The 22,572-nt window shown below is 36.3% G+C and overlaps 1 protein-coding gene across 1 annotated transcript in view; it reads right to left on the bottom strand.

Annotated features, from left to right (window-relative positions):
- The window catches only part of eepd1 (endonuclease/exonuclease/phosphatase family domain containing 1), a 51,317-nt gene that overhangs the window by 8,187 nt on the left and 20,558 nt on the right, over positions 1 to 22,572 (bottom strand). Inside the window, exons 3-4 of the mRNA XM_059349536.1 lie at positions 14,629 to 14,680; positions 1,742 to 1,852 (exon numbers count right to left, since the gene is read on the bottom strand). Of these exons, the coding sequence (XP_059205519.1) occupies positions 1,742 to 1,852; positions 14,629 to 14,680 (163 nt within the window). The remainder of the gene's footprint in view (positions 1 to 1,741; positions 1,853 to 14,628; positions 14,681 to 22,572) is intronic.

Below are 22,572 nucleotides of genomic sequence, written 5' to 3'. Positions count from 1 at the left end.
ATTTTAAAAGATCACCATATTGCACTACTTAAGTAGCCGCAACACCATCAATAACAAATAGCTTATGGCCACTTATAAATACATTATTCATTGCATCACAAGACCATCAGTGTGAACCATGACTACAGTGTGAACCATGACTATGTCTTCATTCAGAGTGTCTGTCACACTGTTTATCACACCATAGACATAAATCCAAATAGGGAATGATAAGGAATGACCACAACTTTTCAAGAACACGATCTATAATTGTTTGAATGAGAAAACCAGGATATACTGAGACAAAGTCAAGACTGAAAGCAACAAAAATGCACATTTCAGGACATATTCAGGATGGAATATATATATATATATATATATATATATATATAAAACACACACACACACACACACATACATATAGAAATAATAAAGTACAAAACTTTGTGTTGTTTCTTCAAGCATATAAAAAACCAAACAACTCAGGTGGTTATTCATGATATATATAATAATTTTAGGGCACTTGAAGTAGAGCTGTAGCCAGGATTTAAGAAATACTGAGGTTATACGCAAAATAAGTCGCATATATCGATATAGTTCAAATTTGAGCTGTGATCCTTGATCCAGGCAAGCTGCTTTATATAAAATTGCTGCCCTTACTAGGGTTTGTCATATTTAGTTATTTTGTAATCTTCGTTTGTGAAAGATTGGCCTATTTAATAGAATTTTGATGCTGGGTTTTTTGTTTTGCCACCTTTTCAACTTTTCATATCTGTGTATTAGGCTATTTTTATTTAAGATATATTTTGTTTAAATGTGCACTTTATGGAGCATTGATTTTAATAAAAAGGTACTCCTGTTGTTATACAGTATGTATGTTCATTTATATAAATGGTTTCAATAAAACTACTTGTGACATGTCATATTTGACTTTGACTGAACATTAGCTCTCACTTTGAGATAAAAATATCGGGATATATATCTATATATATCTTTTTACTGAAGTGGCTTATAGCTCTGAACACTGAACTCCCTCGTTTTTTTTTATATAACAAAAGCTGCGAGGACCTCGAACATTTGAGGAATGATCAGATTTGGGTACTTGAGGGCTAATAACACCAGTATTTCTGAACTGAAACTGCCAAAGGTAAATACAGAAGAGCAGCAGCAGTTTTATGAAATTCAGTGTAATCTACTCTTTAACCCTCTGGAGTCACCAAAAGCACCAAAGCATGACTTCTTCCTCACATCCAGACTAGAAAACAAAGCAGCGTGGAGCCCTACTGTAAATTTACCTCTAAAGTTCTGGCTGTAAACTCCATGAGGCCAGTTTAAGTTTGATGATGATATACCAAGTAAAACTGGAGACAAGGTCAAATATATTTAGTATAAAATGATAGAACTGGATGTAACCCTCTTATATGTTATATTTGAAACCTTTGTTCAGATTTGCAACATTTAAAATTCTTTATTGAGCATGACAGTGTTTTGAAAGTAAAAGATTCAAAATCACATTTTATGTTAGACGAAAGGACTAAAAAAGACACAAAATGACCAAAAATAGACACAAAATGACTAAAAAAGACACAGAAAGGCACAAAATGACTAAAAGAAGACACAGAAGGGCACAAAATGACTAAAAAAAAGACACAAAATGACTTACAAAGACACAAAATGACTAAAAAATACACAAAATGGCCAAAATTGTTACGCTAAACACACAAGACACAAGTAAAATAGAGTCAGAAAATAGCTGCCGTACCTTACTAGAGTGTCCAGTGGGCTTTTCAGACACAACACTTTTCCAAAGCCCTCGTGGCCACTTCCACTTCCGTACGCTGGCCAGCGTTCCTTGGTTTAATTCCACACAGAACTGCAACATAAAACAGAAAGAAACACTTGTCAGCATTTCGCACAGATAACAGATTTATTGTTAGTTAAACTTCATCATAGGCAATAATGCCAATGTTGATTCTTAGATGGAAAACTAATGCAAATGCAAAAAATCACTTGTTATTCAGGTCGAACTAGGTTTTTTGTAGCTACTAGCTAAAATTGTGAAGAGTTGCCAGTAATCACCATTACCTATGAAAAAGTCACACAAGTCATTAGAGGTGAGAATCCCCAGAGGACCCATAATATGATTTTATCCAGATGGAGTCACGATACAATATTATTGTGATGTTAACTCTATGGAGTCGTTGGTTATTTTGTCCCTTTTTGAATCATTTTCATCCTGCCTGTATACACCACTTAAAAATGTTTAAATGCCATGTTGGTATTTTTTTTCCAGCACAACCTCACCTATATGACCTAATAATAATTGATTTTTATTCTGACTTACTGGATCAACATTTTGAACCAAAAAGAAACAAAGAAAAACCAACATACGTAAATGTGATCTTGTGATTGTGTGTGATCCTGTCATCCAACTCTGGTTTTTATTCTCGTGGGACTCTATTTTATTTGTGTCTTGTGTGTTTAGTGTAATTTTGTGTTTTTTTGGTAATTTTGTGTCTTTTTTTTGTCATTTTGTGTCTTTTTTGGTCATTTTGTGACTTTTTGTGTTTTTTTTTGTCATTTTGTGTCTTTTTTAGCCATGTTGTGTCTTTTTTTAGTCCTTTAGTCCAACACTGAAATGTTGCAAATGTGAACAAAGGTTGCAAATCTAACATATAAGAGGGTTACATCCAGTTCTATCATTTGATACTAAATATATGTGAGCTTGTCTCCAGTTTTACTTCATATATCATCATCAAACTGAAGCCGGCCTCATGGAGTTTACAGCCAGAACTTTAGAGGTAAATTTACCTTTGTTCTCTACTCTGGATGTGGTGAAGTTTTGACCCTTAAATGATCCATAATATACCCTTGAACCAATTATTTATAATAATTTGTTTCTCACCTCTTGGTGACCTTGGTAGGCTTCCTTATACATTAAAAGATTAGTTTTAATATTTCTGTGGGCCTTTTTGGCAGCATACCCCTCGTTTTCAATTAAAAAAAATGTAAAATCAACCTTTTCTGTTTCTTTGATCATTTTAAATGAAGTGTTGAGTTTTATTAACTTAGATAGTATCTTCCTTTACAATTGATAAAACCCCCATTTAAAATGATATTGTTTTATATAAGGTATCAGATTATCTAGTTAGCCGTACCATGAAAGATGATAGGTTGGTAAATTTAGAAACCAGCTCCTGATGTTTATCTAATAATTAAATCCCACTTTATCTCTGTTTCGATCAGCTTCTAATCTGTCCGAAATACATGAGTGCAGCTCACACACTGAAAAATCTAAAATCTAAGTCAGATTAAATATCTTAGATCAAGGGGATATGCTTATTTTTTGTCTGATAAGATAGTTCTTCTTAGTCAGCATCTTTTATGTTCAACTGTTTCACTTGTTTTAAGTGTTTTGGTCTTTAATTACAGCTTGTTACTGAGATTTTATGATCTTTACTGAGTAAATACATGCTTGAAACTAGAATATCCAAAGTCACAAAGCTGCTAATTTCTTATTTCAAGCATAACTAAGAAATCATAACTTTGACATAATTTTACCTCTTCACATACTTAAAACAAGCAGCCAGATGGAATCAATTGTTTTATTATCATTGAAACAATAGAAGTGTGTATTGTTGTGTAGTGTGTATGTAATTAACTAGTACATTGGCACATAGCTGTAGATTGACACATGTTTTTGAAACATTTAACAACAACAATTTTAAAAAATCCCTTTTTATAAGTCAGGATACTCTAATTCTAAGGTATTTTTGGGTTCATTAAGATTAGATATTTTTACTTGTTTTGTAAAATCTTAACAAGCCAAATTTTCTTGTTCCATTGGCAGATAATTTTGCTATTTTTAAGCAAAATACACCTATTTTTTATACTTCCTATCTTCTTCTTGAGAGGTGGCTTTTTGCAGTGCTGTACTTTATTTCAACACTTGAGGGCAGAAAAAAACCTCATCTGACAGGCACTGAAAAACAAGACAGGGTTCAGTGAACTCAAATAGCCTCATCTCACAGAGGAAATTACAGTGAAAAAGAGGAAGCCTCTTGACGACATCACTGAGGGAGGGCTAGACCAGTGGCGCTCTAATGTTCTGGACAGCAGGCAAATGTAACTTGGTGTGGAAGTGAAATAAGTAGGAGAGAGTTAAGGGAGGTGCACAGAAAAACATGCTCATGGAGGCTCAGGTTGCTGCTCTAGCTGACCTGCTACTAGCTCTAAATTTAACCACAGAAGCTCCTTTTGGGAGTCAGAGGAACCCCACCAAGTGCACACATGCACATAGATCACCTGTCCATTAGAGGCTAGGGCTGCACGATAACGGCCAACATGATATTCACGATTATTTTGATCAATATTATAATCATGATTATTCATCATGTTAGGGAAAACATCTGTATTTTATTGCACTACTTTTAAACAAACAATAGGAACAGTTTTTAGTGTGTGTACAGAGTGTCTGGTGCTTGTTGTAAACAAACAGAGATTGCTAAGTGAACACCTCCTGCAGCAGCAGCACATACACACTGTACTGCTATAGAGCTAACTGTTAGCCTATTAGCAACTTGCAGACTGGACGCTAAGGGGTTAACATCCCCTCTGGCTCTGCAGCTGGGAGAGACTGCTGCAGGAGGACTGTGCCGCTTCAGCTCATTGTTACTCTTCTTAACCCTCTGGGGTCTGTAATCGTGGTGTCCTGATCAGATCACGTGACGTTTAACAAAAAAAACTAGGTCATATGGAGCGCTGCTATCAACTTCACTCCAAAGCACAGACTTGAAACTTTCTCCCAATTTTTGTTTGACATTCCTAGGTCATGTAAAACCAAAGATATGACAGTTTTTATTTGATAGTACAGGAATATTTGAGCGCTGCTGTAGCTCTCTAATTTTTCACAGTTTGTTTTGAAGAGTTGCAGCTAACAAGGGAAAAAAAGCCTATAAATATACATTTTTTATGGGACTTTTTTGTATATAGTTTTATTATATTTAATTTTTTACCTTTTTATATGTTTTCATTTTCAAGTTCCAAAACAGTTCATTCAGCATATTTGTAGTTTTTATTGTCATAAATAGCATAATTTTTCAACTCGGATTTCATGATTTTTGGGCTCAATATGTTGGTTAAAGTGAGAAAATAATTGTCAGATCATATAGGTGAAGAAAAAAGGGATACCATATATGGGTATAGTAAACATTTTGATACATTAAGGGCAAAATTATTCAAAAACGGCCAAAATAGGCTCAGACCCCAGAGGATTAACGAGCCTCGGGTTACCTCGGGTGTTTGCTTACGTTAGTTGATGTGATTTGAAAATTTGACACAGTTTAGTTAACGTGCAGCCAGATCTTGCAAGAGTGGTTTGAGAGAGAGACAGGTCAAGAAAACCTTTATTTTCTGGTTGAAAAATGACATTTTAATGTCTGAAATGATTTCATAATCTGTGCTCATGTTCACTTCTCCCGTTGGAGTAAACAGACTCAGGGCCTGCCACTAAAACCTAAGGTTTAAGGATAGAGGTTATTTGATGCATGATGTAGCAGCTTGTAAAGCCTTTTAAGGCAATTGACTTCTGACTTTTATTACTGTAATTCATATGCACAATTTAATTTTAGAGCTGTAATTTGTGCTCCTAAATATAATAATTTTCTCCTTGTCTGGGCAGGTACTTGTAACTTACTGTGAAGCATAAACTGCATAGTTTTTGGCCACCCTGATTGACATATCTCTGGAAACTACTGTTTCATTGTGACCTCATAAGGCCTGAAACACAAACTCATCACACTTTCACAAAAGGGGGACAAAGCCAGATAACATTTAGACATAATTAACCCTGTTACAAAGTCTATGAGGTTATCTGGCAGTGCTACCACAGCCCTATCAGGCTGCAGTGAGATACAATCACAGAACTGTAATCTCTTATCACGGCTCATGACATGAGCTGAGCAAAAATATTAACAATAAAGCAATTTCAGCCTGCCCCAGGGGCCATTGAGCCTGTAAAGCGAACAAGGATGAATTGCTCACGTCAAGTATAACTTTGCCAAAACACCCTCATAATTCAGCCTGTAAGGACACAGCATGCAGTCAGGGCCCTGGCAACAAGCCCAGAGCTGCAGGAATCACCTGGACTACACCATGCAGGTAGAGGAGAAAACCAATGGAACACAGGCTCATTTCTCACACCCAATGATTTACTTATCTGATTACTAGAATCAGTGTAAATCAACAGGACAGACAGAGGAAATAAGAACCTGAGTATTAAGGTATTATTGGTGCAAAAGATTTGAGCCCCTCTAACAGTGGAATTTGTAGTTGTGTACAGTGATTGTGTATGCGTAAAATTGCGTATAACAGTAAATTTGAAGTCATATACTCTATGAGTTGTATACTTGTAGATTTTTTTTTCTCACCAAATACAACACAACACTTACACATTCACAAATTCTTAATTACAGGTGCACAAATCCTATTTTACAAGTCACAGATTAAAAAAACTGACACGCTCACATTTTTGCTCCTATTGTTGTAGTTTATTTGGTGCAAAAATATTTGTGTACCTGTATCAAACCATGTGAAGTTGTGGACAAAATTTGAATATGTGCAAATCTGAACGTCAACTTGTGCAATAAATGCTCAATGTAGGTGAAATAATTTCTGACAAAAATATTTGTGTTCTTTTAAAACAAAACACAAACCGATAAGTACAACTGCTCGAATCTCCCCCACGAGTCACAGATTCTGTTTCCTTCAATTACAAACCACAAATCACACAAATTACGAATATACTAAGATGCAGTAGTGCAAATGAAGGTGATACATTATGTTCATCAACAATATATGCGCTGTAGATGAAGGTGCAGTTTATTGTTATGAGTATGTTATGTTTCTGCTTTTGATTGAAGCATCTTTTCATTCTTTCCTTTCCCTGGACCAAAACCACTTGTGGTCACTCTGACTGAACATGAAAAAAAACCTGAACTTGCCTCTTCAAAGCAGGATGGACAAATGAAGACATTTAGAAGCAAACAACAGTGAACTCACTGAACCTTTAGAGGAGTGCCAGATAACTGTGTCTGGGGCCGCCAGTATACACAACACACAACAACAAGGAGTGTGTGTTTTGAAGGCCATTTGTCCATTTATTGCATGATAATTATTGTATTTGCAGAAATGCTGTATGAGTAACCAGGAAGGTCTTGTATGATTAATCATGAGTTTCAAAGCTAACCACAGACAGAGGGTTCCTTAGCGACAAAACAGACAGAGGACAACAGTCTAAAACCGGCACACATTCTCTGTATGACTAATCAGAACACATGTCCAGCAAACATGTCCACCAAAGTTACAGTGAAATGCTCTCGTGGGTGGAAAATGTAGGCCATTACACTTAATGGACATTTCCAGGCAGCAGACGATATGAACACCAAAAGGTAGTTATGCCACATTTTCATAACGGCATAAATACTAACATTTTTTTATAGAAGCGATGTTTGCCTGGATTCATGATGTCCAGGATTACAATCAATTATAAAGCTGTATTGTTTTTCTTGTATTTTATTTGTTTTCTGATCAAATGCACTTGAACAATTATTCCTAAACATTTAATCCAAGTGGCTATGATTTAATTGTTTTGATTCTGCAAACTGTCTTTTTAATTTGTGTTACATTTTGTAATGCACTTTTCTAATGTATTTTGGAATGCATTTTTACTGTTAAAGTTGTTGTAGGACTGTTGAGTATTACTTGTTGGAATGTGGACCCCAGGAAGACTAGTGAACTGCCATGGCATAAGCTAATGGGGATCCTTTAATAAAACATAAACATAAAACAATTTTACAGATTACCTTTTTTCAAAGTGATTAAAATTTTGGTAAATATTTCTTATATATCCTATCAGTCTGCTGATCCCAGTTCAGCTCCAATACCTCTTTCCCAAATTATTATTATTTTTTTTGGGTTGTGTTAAATCCAGCTTTCAAAACAGGCCTTCAGAAGAATATGGGTGATGTAACTGATGCTACATCAGTGTTGTTTCACAGATGATGACGCAGACACTGATGGACTTAATGGAGTCCAGGAGTTAGAATGATGTAGCACTGTTATAGAGCGCAGTCTCGGACATTAACCTGTGTTCCTTATAGTGGAACATTTGCATGAGTAAAAAAACATGTCTTTTCCTGTTCTTTGGAGAATCCTCTGATTTATTTGCAAAGCAGGAACGGTCAGGCCAAGCATCAGCTTAGTGCTCGCTAGCTTGGGTACTAATTTGACACATCCCCTTTTCAGTATCATCTTAACGGGAACTGAAATCTATGTGAAAGTTGCTGGGGGAACACGCTATAAAACACCTGGTAGAGTGTTTAGGATTACACTGATGCAGAGATGCATTGCCTCTCCACAGGGGTTCCCCTGCTATTTGCTATGTACACCACCTCTCTGGGTCAGGTTATCACTCACATGGCTTTTCCTATCACTGCTATGCAGATGACACTCAGCTCTATCTGTCATTTCCTCCTGATGACCTATCGGTCTCTGCACAGGTCTCTGACTGCCTCTCAGACATCAACACATTCGCCCGAGGCAATCCAAACTCTTTGCATGTCTTGTTCCCCGTTGGTGGAACCACTACCAGTTCCTACCAGAGCAGGGGCGTCCCTCTCTACCTTTAAAAACCTCCTGAAGACCCAGCTCTTCAGAGAGCATCTTCTCTCCTAGCACAACACGACAATTCTACTCCTTAAATAATTGTCACTAGCACCTATTGCTGCACTAATGGCTCTTATTGCACTGTACCTTGATTGTTCCCCTTTTCCCCTGTAAGTCGATTTGGATAAAAGCGTCTGCTAAATGACTAAACGTAAATGTAAATATACATTTATAAATTAATTGAGGCTGGACACTATGATTGAAATCTATAATAGAATATCGGTAAAGATGTTCATCAGTATATATCATGACAACGCAAATACATACAAAATAATATAAAAGAGTTTGCTGTCAATGCAATAAAAGCTTTCCACTGTTTGTCGCTATGAGATCTAGCTCATAATATCTTAACATGTAAAATGAGAATTTGTTAAAAACAGATTTCATCATAATATGCCTCCACTGTGTTCGGCTGAACTGTTTGTGAGATGTCGGATTTTTTTGCAGTTTTTTTCTTCCTTTCAGAGGCTGTAACAGGCACATTGCAGTCATTGAACCCAATATTATTCATGGGATAATGTTAGTCATCAGTAGTAGCCAGTTCATAGCAGTGAGGGCATTTCTTGAAACTTGAGCTCACTGTATAAAATGACCTGCTGTAACCTCTAGGATAAATTCCTGATAATGAAATAACCCTGATAATGTATAATATAAATCTGCACTTGAGTCCATTGAAAATGTAATAAAACCTGATAATGTAATAACTTCCTGATAATGTAATAAAGTGCATTTCCCAATAATGTAGTACTTTTTTTTTTTTACCAATAATGTAATAAAGTATAACACCAAGCACCTTTAGATTTCAAGAAGCTGTTGAATGCATTCGTGTGTCATGGATACCTCGTTTGTGAAAAACGGATGAACGGGTCAAAAGTTAATAAACATTCAACTTTGACCTGTTGGTGGCGCTAGAGCTCTTGAGCTAGAGTTGCCTACACAGTATCACCACTTGAACCCAAGTAATGGGTGGTCTGCTGTTAAATTATTACAATATTGGGGAATTATTACATTATCAGGACTTGTGAAATGAACGCTATCCTGATAATGTAATAACCTCCCATTAATGTTATACTTTATTACGTTATTGGTAAAAAAGTGTATTACATTATTGGTAAATGCACTTTATTACATTATTGGGAAGTTATTACATTATCAGGTTTTATTACATTTTCAATGGACTCAAGTGCAGATTTTTATTACATTATCAGGGTTATTACATTATCGGGAATTTATTACATTATTGGGAATTTATTACATTATCAGGTTCTACAACCCCTGCTGACACGGGGAGAACCAGCAGCCCTCTTGCTATGAGGCGTGAGTGCTAACACTTGCACCATGCCCTCCTCTTAATGTTGCAAAATATCAACACTGAATTATCGCCAATGCTATTTTTAATTCAGGGTAAAAGTAATCATACTAATCTTAAGATGTGACATTTTAATACCAACAAATGTATATTTAGAATCCCCTACAAACATTATTTTCAGGTTGGCAGCTCTTTAATGTGGAGTCACACAGCCTACTACCTAGGGCTGAGTGATATATTGATATAAAAGATATATCGATATATTTTTAAATGTGATATGGAATTAGACGATATTGCATATATCGATATGTTAAAAAAATATTTCATATATAAATGCTGGCCTAACTAGGGTTTGTCATATTTAGTTCTTTTGTTATGTTCGTTATTCTTTTCTCATATAAATATATTTCGTAAAAAGACAAATTTATTTCATAGGCAATTTTTATTTAAGATATTTTTTTTATTAAATATGCACTTTATGGAGCTTTGATTGGATTTTTGGAGCTGTTGTTATACACTATTTATATTTTACTTCAATAAACGGTTTCAATAAAACTACTTGTGACATGTCATATCTGGCTTTGACTGAGCATTTGCTCTCACTTTGCAATAAAAATACCGGGATATATATCGTATATCGATATTCAGCCTAAATATATTGGGATATGACTTTTGGTCCATATCGCCCAGCCCTACTACTACCTAAACTTTACTACTATGAGATGAAGTATGAAGTGTAGATTATATAACACATGCTCTTCCCCAATAAATGTCTGTGTGAAGGGAAAACATAATACACTCCAAGCAAAACACTGCAGCAATCATCAAATCATAGGAAACTTAAAGTCATCCAAAATAATTTAATTGAAATTATTTTCACTGATATTGTAATTGCGATATAATTCACAATATTGGAGGGAAGGATCATTTTTGCATCATTAGTCTCATTTTCAATGAGAGATGTGTTAAAATAATAACATTGTGACTTTTTTGGGAGGATCTGTACGAAACAAAGATTTTTCAAAGATCTTCTTAAGTAGAATACGATTTTATGCCAGGAGATGTCTGCAGCAGAATGGTTTTTGGCCGTTAATAGATATTTTGCCTTCTGTGTAAATTGCATTTGCAAACCTAGAATTTTGATACACTGTTCAGCTCTATTGCGAAGCAGTTTACTTTTATTCAAGATATGCCTTTCACAACCTTAAAAAAGGGATATTCTAAGTTTTGAAACAAAATGTAAAACTAAGGCATAAATTATATTTTGGCAAGCTGCACTGCGCCGAGTGATCTAAGATCTAAGAGAGAATGGAAAATGTCTCTTGTTCACTTTGTAGGAAGTGACACTGCCGGACCAGAAGATGAAGAGCGAGGGTGCTAATGACTAAGACAAGACATCAGAGATGGGAAACAGGCAGAAAATCAGTGTGGGAGGCTGGCAGGGGTGAAAAGGCTGCAATGTGGGCTATCACTTGTCCAGAGGTAACTCATCCTCCCACCACCTCCCTCTCTCTGTCCAAAATACTCTGTGACTGACCTACTTCCCTTCCACTCAGCTCTGATTCCTCTGCCAAGGAAACATTGAGGAGCCAATACAGAGATTGATATTACACGTGCGAATCAGAGTGTAGGCTGAACAGGCTGCTGCTCAGAGTGGACTGCTGAACTCTGACATTTCATGGATACACTGACATCAGCGCATTAATGCAGTTGCCCCACATCTCTGTAAGCGTGTGGGCGTCTGCCTGAATGCTTCTGGTTTTGAGTTTACCCAATGTTTTACATTTAATACGATAAAATCTTACAGCAGAAGGAGTGTGATTTAGAAGAATAACTGCAGCTTGTAGTGGGGTTAATCCGGGCAAATCTTTCTGTTGACCTTTAACCCTCGAGGCACCTTAGAGACCAAATGTGTACATTCAGCTAATTGTATGTTTTTGATTCTCAATATATTGGTCAGTTTAAAGGCTAATTGTATGAAACTTGGCCAGGGTTTGTTTTTTATTATAATTTTAAAAAATTCCCAAATTCCTCTTTTGCAAGGTGTTTAGAATAGGAGATACGCATAACACTCACACTTTGACCCTTAAGGCTCAATTTGGTCCCATTGACTCCCATTATAAACACATATTTTTGATAAACTGTAATCCTGACATAATATAATGCTTTTCCCATGAATACCTAAGCCTCTCCCTTCAAATTAACTGGAAAATAGGTTTTTAGGTCTGATGACCCCCCTCAAACCACCAGGGGCAGCAGAGCTAAATCACATACAGTTTCAATGGAGGCCTGGTTCTCTTATCTTGCAAAATGCATGGCAATGAAAATGCTGAACACCATAAAAATGTTCTTGATTTGTTGGGATTGATATAAAGGAGTTATCAATTATTGATCTAGTCAAGGCTGTAATAACCTCACCTCAAATATTCCACTTTATTCCACCTCATTTTTGAAAATATTGCATGTTTTGCATTTTTGCCCTTGAGAAAATCAGGGGTTCATATGACAAAAAGGGCATTAAAAAATAAAAAATGAAAAAAAGAAATAAAAACATTTTTATATCTATGTTAGGTCGGAAGCTGCTAAAATGTTTGATGCGGTGAAAGTGAAAACAAATATTTATACAATAGTCATACATTTCTATGAAACTTATATGAGAGGTACCTTTTAGGGACCTTAAGGTGTAAAGTATAAAGTCATTTTAAAGAGGCCTCGAGGGTTAAGGGAACATAGAGAGTCCAAAACAGAGAAAGCTATTGTAGCATATTAGCTGTAGCACGCCTCTGTCAGTGTATACACTGCTCCACAGCAGAGCCATGTTTGTAGACAGGTATAACACAGAGGTCAATGGCAGAAATATGTTTTTTTTTTTATAAGTTACTAAAATCTATTGAAACATTAGCAACAGAGCTAACAAGCTTGCTAACTAACAGTTAGTGTTTAGCTAGCAAGCTAACTAGAATGGTTGAATGTTAGTCGCAAGAACAAAATGCAAGGGGGAGTAAATGGCAGAGAAAATGAAAAGAATCTATTCTGCCCTACAAAGTCTAACTGCAGTAACTACATTTTTGGTCAAAATGGAGTTATGTCTAAAAATGAACTCCTTTATGTCTGTTTTATCTTGTGACAAAGTTTTAAATTTCAATTTTGCTTTATTTCAGAGAAATAATGATATAAAAAAAAAAAAATCCAACTCAAAAGCAAGAAGTACATATATACATATATATATATGTATATATATGTATATATATATATATATATATATATACATATATAGTACTACATTTTTAGGGTCAAAGGTAAAATAAATCATCATGATTTTTGAGCATAAAAATGACATCATCAATACATGTAGAAATAAGTGTCATATCACTTATCTACCTATAACCCATTTGGCTGGCCAGTAAAAAAAACATTTAAAACCTTTAAAGCAGTTTTTCCCAGTTTCACCTTTTGCATAGTTACTGCAGTTAGACTTTGTAGGACAGTGTAGGGGAGCTTATTTTATCAACGCTAGGATGTTGTCGACGTGTTAGCATGTTTAACAGTTAGCCTGCCTGCTACAGTAGCCTAGTTAACCAGGTACCTGCAACCCATAGCAACCACTGTCATATTTATAGTAATGAAAGCACAGGAGAGTGCTAACACAGTTCAAACCTGAATGTGAGCCTAGAAATAGAAGACATTTACACTCGGGAGACAGAGACACAGAGAGAGACAGAGAGGAGAGGAAGAAAGAAAGAGGGGGCATTTGCATAACAGAAAAAAAACACTGAATAAATGAGAAACTCACTGCAAAAACTGAAATCTAAGTAAGATTAAATATCTTAGATCAAGGGGATATATGCTTATTTTTTGTCTGATAAGATAGTTCTTCTTAGTCAGCATCTTTTATGTTCGACTGTTTAACTTGTTAAGTGTTTTGGTCTTTAATAATCTAAATCAGATATTACAGCTTGTTACTGAGATTTTATGACCTATACTGAGTAAATACATGCTTGAAACTAGAATATCAAAAGTTATAAAGCTGTTTTATCAACATTTACAAGTATAAAACTGCTGTTTCAAAGTAATAATTTCTTATTTCAAGCATAACTAAGAAATCATAACTTTGACATAATTTGACCTCTTCACATACTTAAAACAAGCAGCCAGATGGAATCAATTGTTTTATTATCAATGAAACAATAGAAGTGTGTATTGGTGGTATGTATGTAATTAACTAGTACATTGGTACAGAGCTGTAAATTGACACTTGATATTTAAACATTTAACATGAAACATTTAACAACAACAATAAAAAAATAACTTTTTATAAGTCAGAATACACTAATTCTAAGGTATTTCAATTGGTTCATTAAGATTAGATATTTTTACTTGTTTTGTAAAGTCTTGACAAGCCAAATTTTCTTGTTCCATTGGCAGATAATTTAGCTATTTTTAAGCAAAATACACCTAATTTTTGTACTTTTTTTCTTGTTTTTGAGAGGTGGCTTTTTGCAGTGCTGAGCAAGATTTCCCTGAGTGATGAGTCATCTGATTTACAATGCTATAAATCAAAACAGCCTTCAACACCAACAGTCAGTTCAACCAGCGTGACCCAGGCTCCCCCTTACCTTGTCAAGAGCCTCCCGCTCCAGCAGGTCCTGCACTGCCAGTAACTTGATGCTGGAAACAGAAAGAGAGGATGAGTTTAACTTTCACATATTCACATTTTGTCTGTATCCATACCCACATATCCACACCAAGAAAATCACTTCCACATAGCACAAACTGTTTCACTGGCTTTAGGTTTTTTCATAGAAATAAAGCTGGGAATCTGAGTATTGCGATACAATAAATTGCAATTTAACTGTTTAACTGCAATTTTGTGTCCACAAAATTAAATTCAATCAAAATTTGTTTCATCAAATAACCCATTTAGGCCCCCTAAATCGGCTGGAAAAAAATGCCTGTAAAACCTATGGGTGATTTTAAAATAACCTCCTAAAACCTGGAGTTTTTCTGGAAATTCAACAGTGTGTCAATGCTTCCTACTAAATAATAGATGTTTCAGCCTCTGTAGCAGAAAGAAATGAAATTCAAAAAGTATTTGAGAGCTTATACCTGTGGCTTTCATGAGAAGTGGAGTTTATTTGTCCAAACTGTCAATGAAGATTTTTTTAAAAATCAACGCGTTGCATTGTGACAGATGATAGGTGGAAAAAACTACAAATACTACAAAACGACGTATCCACTTTCCCAGCTTTAATGGCAGAATAAAGCAACAGCGCCCCCGGTTTTAATGGTAGAAATGCGGCTTTCCCAGCTTAAATGGGATAAGAGAACATTTTCTGTCCATCTCACTTCAGTCTTTTTATTTCTCCACAATGAGAGTCAAACCCACAGACTGACTAACACAGTATTCAGTCAGACTGAACTCAACTGATATGAAACATGTACGGACGACAACAATTGAAGCATTTTCTAAAACTTTAGATTCTTTAGATTTAGACTCGATTTTTAATAATTCTAATGAGTTTTATTATGTACCTGTCAAGTTTGAAGTGTGTTGTCGATGACTTAACGTGGCAATTAAGCTAGTATTAATTCAGCGATGCATTCAGAAGGTGTACAGTAAACGTACATTTTCAAATTCTTCAGAAACAGTTTACTGTGAACACTTCTCAGTGGAACTACTTTCTATTGAAGAAAGTGTGTGTTATTTGTGTCAACTGAATTTACTGAAGGCAAAACAAACAAAAGAACACAAGTTTTAGTAACACCTTTAAATCAACCCAAAGGTCTGCCACACAAGTGTTATATGCTGGATTTTTAAGTGTTTAACCTATAAAGTAATCTTTCATCAAGCTAAAACCAGTGCTTTATTCTATTATGATGCACACGGTGATACTCAGGTAGTGTTGACACAACAGATACAAGTGGCACCAGCCAAACTGGATCCTCAACATTTCCTCAGGGCAAATGTCTTTGAAACTGTCATAGAGCTCAGAAAATCTGAAACTCTTAGGCAGTTTGGACTAGCGTTCTAAATACTATCTGACAACATGTTATTGCAGTGTGAAGGAGGGGCCTTTACAGCCCAATAAACAGTATCTGTTTACTTTTTAAATGATTTTGAAGACCAAGAGTCAGCACAATAAAAAGCAATATATTTCTGAAAGGCACCAGTGCTCTGCCTGCTGCCTTCATTTGGCTCTGAAGAGTTTGCTACAGAAGTGAGGAAAGCATTGCCCAGTATTTCAATTGGATTAACGTCTCTTAAAAAAGGCCCCTGCATATAAAGAAAGTCTTCTATACTCATAAGAAAGAAATAAAACAGGTTCCATAAATCCTGATAGTTGACAAACACAATCTTTCAGAGCTCGACCTGAGCCGTTTATTACATTAGAGTTAGAGGAGAAGAAGTGCTTGGGTTACACAAGGCATTATTCTAATGCACACACACACGCACGCACATACATCCTCAGCTCAGTCTCCAAAACCATATGCTTAACTGATTCACTGTGGTGCAACACAATGAAACAAAGTTGGTGGCAATGCTTTGACCCCATTCACCTCTAACCTACTAATCCAAAATAATCCACACAGAAAATCACATTGCATAACAGTCTTTTCTATTAGTGAAGTGCTGCTGCTGCTGCTGGGCATTATAAACTCTGTTAGCACTCCAAACTCACTCACATTCACTTTGCTTTTGGTCCACTGCCGCTCAGTGACCAGCACCACTTCCACATGTAATATTAGGGCTGCACAATTAATCGAATTTTAATCTTGATCACGATTTTGGCCGCCACGATTAAATTAACCTGATCGTCGCCGATTTTTTCATTTTAAAATGCTTCTCTCCTGCATATCTAATCAATCACTTTCTACACCAGTAGTCCACCAACCACCAGGGGACAGTAAAGGTTTCATGTAGCTGCCTAAATAAATAATAAGCGAGCGCTAAGCAGGATGTGACGGAGTACTCGACGCCACAACAACACGCGCCATTTGTAAAAGCTGGCGAAGCAGTGTTGCCAACTTAACAACTTTGTTGCTATATTTAGCGGCTTTTCAGACCCCCTTAGCGACTTTTTTTTTTAGAAAAGCGACTGGTGACAAATCCACTTTTTCTGGTGTTATTGGAGCTTTTTAAGAAGAGTAAGAACGAGTTGAAGCGGCACAATCCTCCTGCAGCAGTCTCTCCCAGCTGCAGACCCGGAGGGGATGTTAACCCCTTAGCGTCCAGTCTGCAAGTTGCTAATAGGCATAGATATGTGCTGCTGCTGCAGGAGATGTTCACTTAGTGATCTCTGTTTGTTTACAACAAGCACCAGACACTCTGTGTACACACTAAAAACTGTTCCTATTGTTTGTTTAAAAGTAGTACAATAAAAATACAGATGTTTTCCCTAACATGATGAATAATTGTGATTACAATATTGATCAAAAATAATTGTGATTATCATTTTGACCATAATCGTGTAGCCCTATGTAATATAATCAGCAATTATTTATTTATTCACCTATTTAGTTATCTATCTATTTATTTATTTAGTTGTTCATCACATCGTTTGTATTTTCTTTCTCATTGTATTTTAGTTTTTATCTGAACCTGTTGTCTCTTAGTCTTTTAGTTTTTATCCTGTCCTGTTTTCTTTCAGTTTTTATTCTGTCCTGTTGTCTTTTAATCTTTTAGTTTTCATCCTGTCCTGTTGTCTTTTAGTCTTTTAGTTCTTATCCTGTCTTGTTGTCTTTTAGTCTTTTAGTTTTTTTATCATGTCCTGTTGTCTTTTAATCTTTTAGTTTTTATCCTGTCCTGTTGTCTTTTCATCTTTTAGTTTTTACCCTGTCCTGTTGTCTTTTAGTCTCTTAGTTCTTATCCTGTCCTGTTGTCTTTTAGTCTTTATCCTGTCCTGTTGTCTTTTAATCTTTTAGTTTTTATCCTGTCCTGTTGTCTTTTAATCTTTTATTTTTTATCCTGTCCTGTTGTCTTTTAGTCTTTTAGTTCTTATCCTGTCCTGTTGTCTCTTAGTCTTTTAGTTTTTTATAATGTCCTGTTGTCTTTTAATATTTTAGTTTTTATCCTGTCCTGTTGTCTTTTAATCTTTTAGTTTTTATCCTGTCCTGTTGTCTTTTAGTCTTTTAGTTGTTATCCTGTCCTGTTGTCTCTTAGTCTTTTAGTTTTTTATCATGTCCTGTTGTCTTTTACTCTTTTAGTTTTTATCCTGTCCTGTTGTCTTTTAATCTTTTAGTTGTTATCCTGTCCTGTTGTCTTTTAGTTTTTATCCTGTCCTGTTGTATTTTAGTCTTTTAGTTTTTTATCATGTCCTGTTGTCTTTTACCCTTTTAGTTTTTAGTTCCAGTGTTCCCTCATGGGGGTCTCCGCATCGGGGTGTGTGTTCGGTCTGCCCGTGGGGAAATCGCCTTTTTTTGTAAAGCACTTTGTGTTCCATTTATATGTATGAAAAGCGCTATATAAATAAAGTTTGATTTGATTTGATTTGATTTGATTTGAACAGCACCAAAAGTGTCAAAGTTACTTGTAGGTTAGAGAAAAGAGTATTTGGAATATCTTCAGCTGACCTCACTGATTCAGACATTTAATGAATAACCACTTCAATCAGCTGATAATGCATTGTTATTAAAACATGCTAACAGAAAACAGTAAGCATTGCTTTGTACCAGGGCTTTGAACTCAGCTCAACTCGTTCTAGGGATGTAAAGTGTAATTCTTAACACACTCACTGCCCTCTTTACTGTGGCTGGAATTAGAATCAATTAAAGCAGTTGCTAATGCATATTCAGAAGGTACAGCTTGTACTGTAGCAGAAGAATAACGGGCCATGGAGGTGAAGGTGTACGTAGATGTGTGGAAAGCTCAGGGCCTATTACTGTTAAACTGCTTGTGGATTTAATGCTGTCAAGTGCAAAGGGAATGAGTTTCTTTAAATTTGTTATAAATCTTCTTACCCAACATACATACTTTTTAAATCATACATTAAGTCACACAACGAGACTACTGTTTGACAGAACAAACAACATACTCACAATGTTGCAGGTTTAACAGCCTCAGCAGGGCAAAAAATGGTAAATGGACTGCACTTATATAGTGCTTTTCTAGTCTTTGCTGGCGTCACCCTACATGGTGCCACCTGCCACCATCATTCACACACACCGATGACAGCATCAGGAGCACTTTGGGGTTCATCATCTCGCCCTTCAACACGTAGGACAGGGATCGAACCACCAACCTTCCGATCAGTGGCCGATCACTCTACCAACTACTGAGCCACAGCTGTAAAGTATGTCTAAAAATGTTTTAATTCTGGTAAGATGATTTGTGGATATTTTGTATAAGATGTAGACATGTGACCTAGCCTGGGTATACCCATACTGCCTTGCACGTTCGATTTCATTTCGAACCTGCAGCCAGTCTGGAAACTACATCCGTTTCTTAGCCCTGTTTTAGGGATCCAATCACAGAACGGGGAGGGATGACAAGACGATGACGCGTACTACTCGGCAGATGGAAGCTTGTAGTTTTGTAGTTTTCTTAAGGATCCAACGTGACTGCAACAGACGCGAACCTCTCTTTCAATCCAGCTGTAGACGGTGTTTTAAATAGTTTAGAGCGAAAGTTGATTTTAAAAGAAAAACGTTTGATTTTAAACTCCTGTTTCACCACCAAAAAGGAGGTTTTAGCTTTGCTTCCGACAGGATTTGGCAAAAGCCTAATCTACCAACTAGCCCCGCTACCGCTCACTGCTGTAACGCCGGTGATCTCGATACGAGCCGGGGGACACCGCAGCCCCCAGAGACCCGCAGCAGCTCGTCTATTGACCATAAAATCAGTGGATGTGTGTGGCTGAATGACTTGAGGGGGAAATAAGGCGTAAAAATAAATAATCTTGCAGAAAGCGAGAACTGGAGAAGCGAAGCAGCAAGCAACACTCTTTCACAGACACACACACACACAGACACACACAGACACACAGACACACAGACACACAGACACACACACACACACACACACACACACACACACACTGCCGGTAGACGGTGAGCAGCCAGAGTCAGAACATGCTGCAGATAAAACGTTGCAGAAGCAGAACTGAGCATTTTAGTGGGATGGGCTAGTCTGGATATGTAAACATCATCTGTCATCTGGTATAACTGATCTGATTGGCTAAGAGCTACGTACAGACGCTTATGATAGACATTCGTAGCGCCCAATAAACGGCTCTGGAGGATCGTAAACCACGCCTCCTCTATGGAAAAATGAATAGGTGGTGTCCAGACTAATCTCATTTGTCTGGCTACATGTGACCATGGCCGGAGAAGAAAGATCATTATTGAATAAAATTGAAATCGTTAATCCAAGGCAACATGCAGAATGAAAAGTTGACCTTACAAAGTAAATCATGGTTTCAATCATTGACTTTTTAAAAACTTGTTAAGTCTTCTTGGTCAAAGTCCTGTGACCCATCTAACCATCCCATCCCCCTCCTCACACGGTCTTTGTCACTCTTTGTACAACGCCACCTGTTTTCCTTCTTTTCTCCCATCACAGTTACTACGACAACTAGAGGTTACCACCAAATAGCACATATTTTTAGGGGGGCAGAGGAGAGTCTCCTAAGCACATGGTATGATGCAATTCACATTCCAATGTACTGATCAACAGTAGGTGGTGGTAACACATGAAGTCATGTACTAATGCAGCAACAATGGCAAGAAACAGAAGGAGTTAGCCAAGGTGGATTTAAACATTGCAAGTTTCAAAATCCACTTCACAAATGTTTGCAAAGTAAATACATAGAATGTCCTTGTTCACTTTATGGCTTGTCTTTGAACATTGGCAAGAGTTAACTTTGTCAAACTTTGTCTCTGTCTAATTAAATATGCAGGCTTGTGTTTGAAATTAACTGCTGGCCAAGTCAACTGTCTTTGTAAAATAGAAAATTAAAAAGCTCACAGCTGGACAACAGTATCATGCCCTTTTTTTCTATGTTCTTGCTGCAGCGAGGTGGCCCAACCTGAAGCAATATGGCACTGTGGTGAAATGAAATGCTGTTCTGCCATATAATTGACCAGAAAATACTTTATAAATGCCGCATGAATTAAAGATTTTACCATTAAAAATTACGGTATAGTTCTGTTAGAGATATGGTGTTTAATACATTTAACAGTGAGAAAAAGTATTTTTACAAAAAATAAATGCAAAAATTGCAGTGATGGCTTGTATATATATTACAGTATTTTTTTTTACAAACACAGTGCCAGTATATTTTACAGTGGAGTTTTTTTTTAAACTGTAAAAAAATAGTGTTTTGGCTGATATATACATTTACGGTCTTTCATTGTTATGAAACTGAATTATTTATCATTTTACAGTCTTTTACTGTCACAGTTTAGTAGTTTTTCACCGTAAAATCTACAGACATTTTTTCCAGTGTATTGTCCTTTTAAAATTACAAAGACAGCAAAGTAGCATGAAGTAAATTTGTGCAACAGCACAAGCAAAATGTGTGCATAGTTTCAGTGTGTAGAGCTGACCTACACTGTAACAAATTGCTGTGTATTTACGGTGTATTTACAACAGAATCCTACTGTATTTTAAAATAATTGTAGAATACTGTTAAATATTCATCCCTCACATGTAAATTAACAATTAAATTGGTCAATTAACAATAGATAACTGTAATTTAACAGCATTAAACTTTATTATACTGTTTGATAGATTACGATAAATGCCCTGTAAAATAACCCCAACACCCACCATTACCTTACAGTCATATAGTGTAATCCAAAATACGATAATATACTGTTAAAATAAATTATAGTACTATGAACTGTAAAATAACAGTTAAATACTGGCGTCCCTGCTGCCAGTATTTAACTGTTATTTTACAGTGAAATTCGTTACAGTGTATGCTACATTCAAACCACGTTATTTACAGTGTCCAGAAACAGTGGTGAAAGAGGCCAAAGCCATTTCAAATGCAAATGGTACAGCAACTGTTTACATAACAATACCCAGAAAGTATATTTACACGTTGACCACCAGTATCAGTAATCCTTATTTTGCCTGCCTGACCATGCTGTCCCACCCAACTTAACAGCCCCACATTACATAACACTGAGAGTGGGAGCAGAAACTTTGTCGCCTTCGTAATCAGTCCACAGATCCTGTTTTCAGAACAAACAGGCCTGCAGTCACAGAGACAATACCCCTTTCCTCTACTGTAGGTGTGATCACTGTGCACAATGAAAGAAACTCTCACAGAAAGCCTGCTTCACTCCCGCTGGCTAAGATCCTGATCCTCCCGTTTCCACTGGCAGGGATTCAATCCCAGCACACCCTAAGCTGACCTGAGCTTCAGCTGTGTCATGAAGACATGAAGGATAATGCTGAGTCAGTGATGCATCTAGAGCAGGGATTCCCAAAGTGTTGTGTGCGTACCCCTGGGGGTGCGCAAGATGAAAAATGTAATGTCTGATAATTACACAAATACAATTTTTTCACCCCACACTATAAAGACGTGTAAATAAACATTTCCTTTGTAAAATGT

Source organism: Centropristis striata, chromosome 14 (assembly GCF_030273125.1).
Source record: "Centropristis striata isolate RG_2023a ecotype Rhode Island chromosome 14, C.striata_1.0, whole genome shotgun sequence".
NCBI classification, from domain to species: domain Eukaryota; kingdom Metazoa; phylum Chordata; class Actinopteri; order Perciformes; family Serranidae; genus Centropristis; species Centropristis striata.
This window is presented reverse-complemented; position numbering and strand designations above follow the sequence as displayed.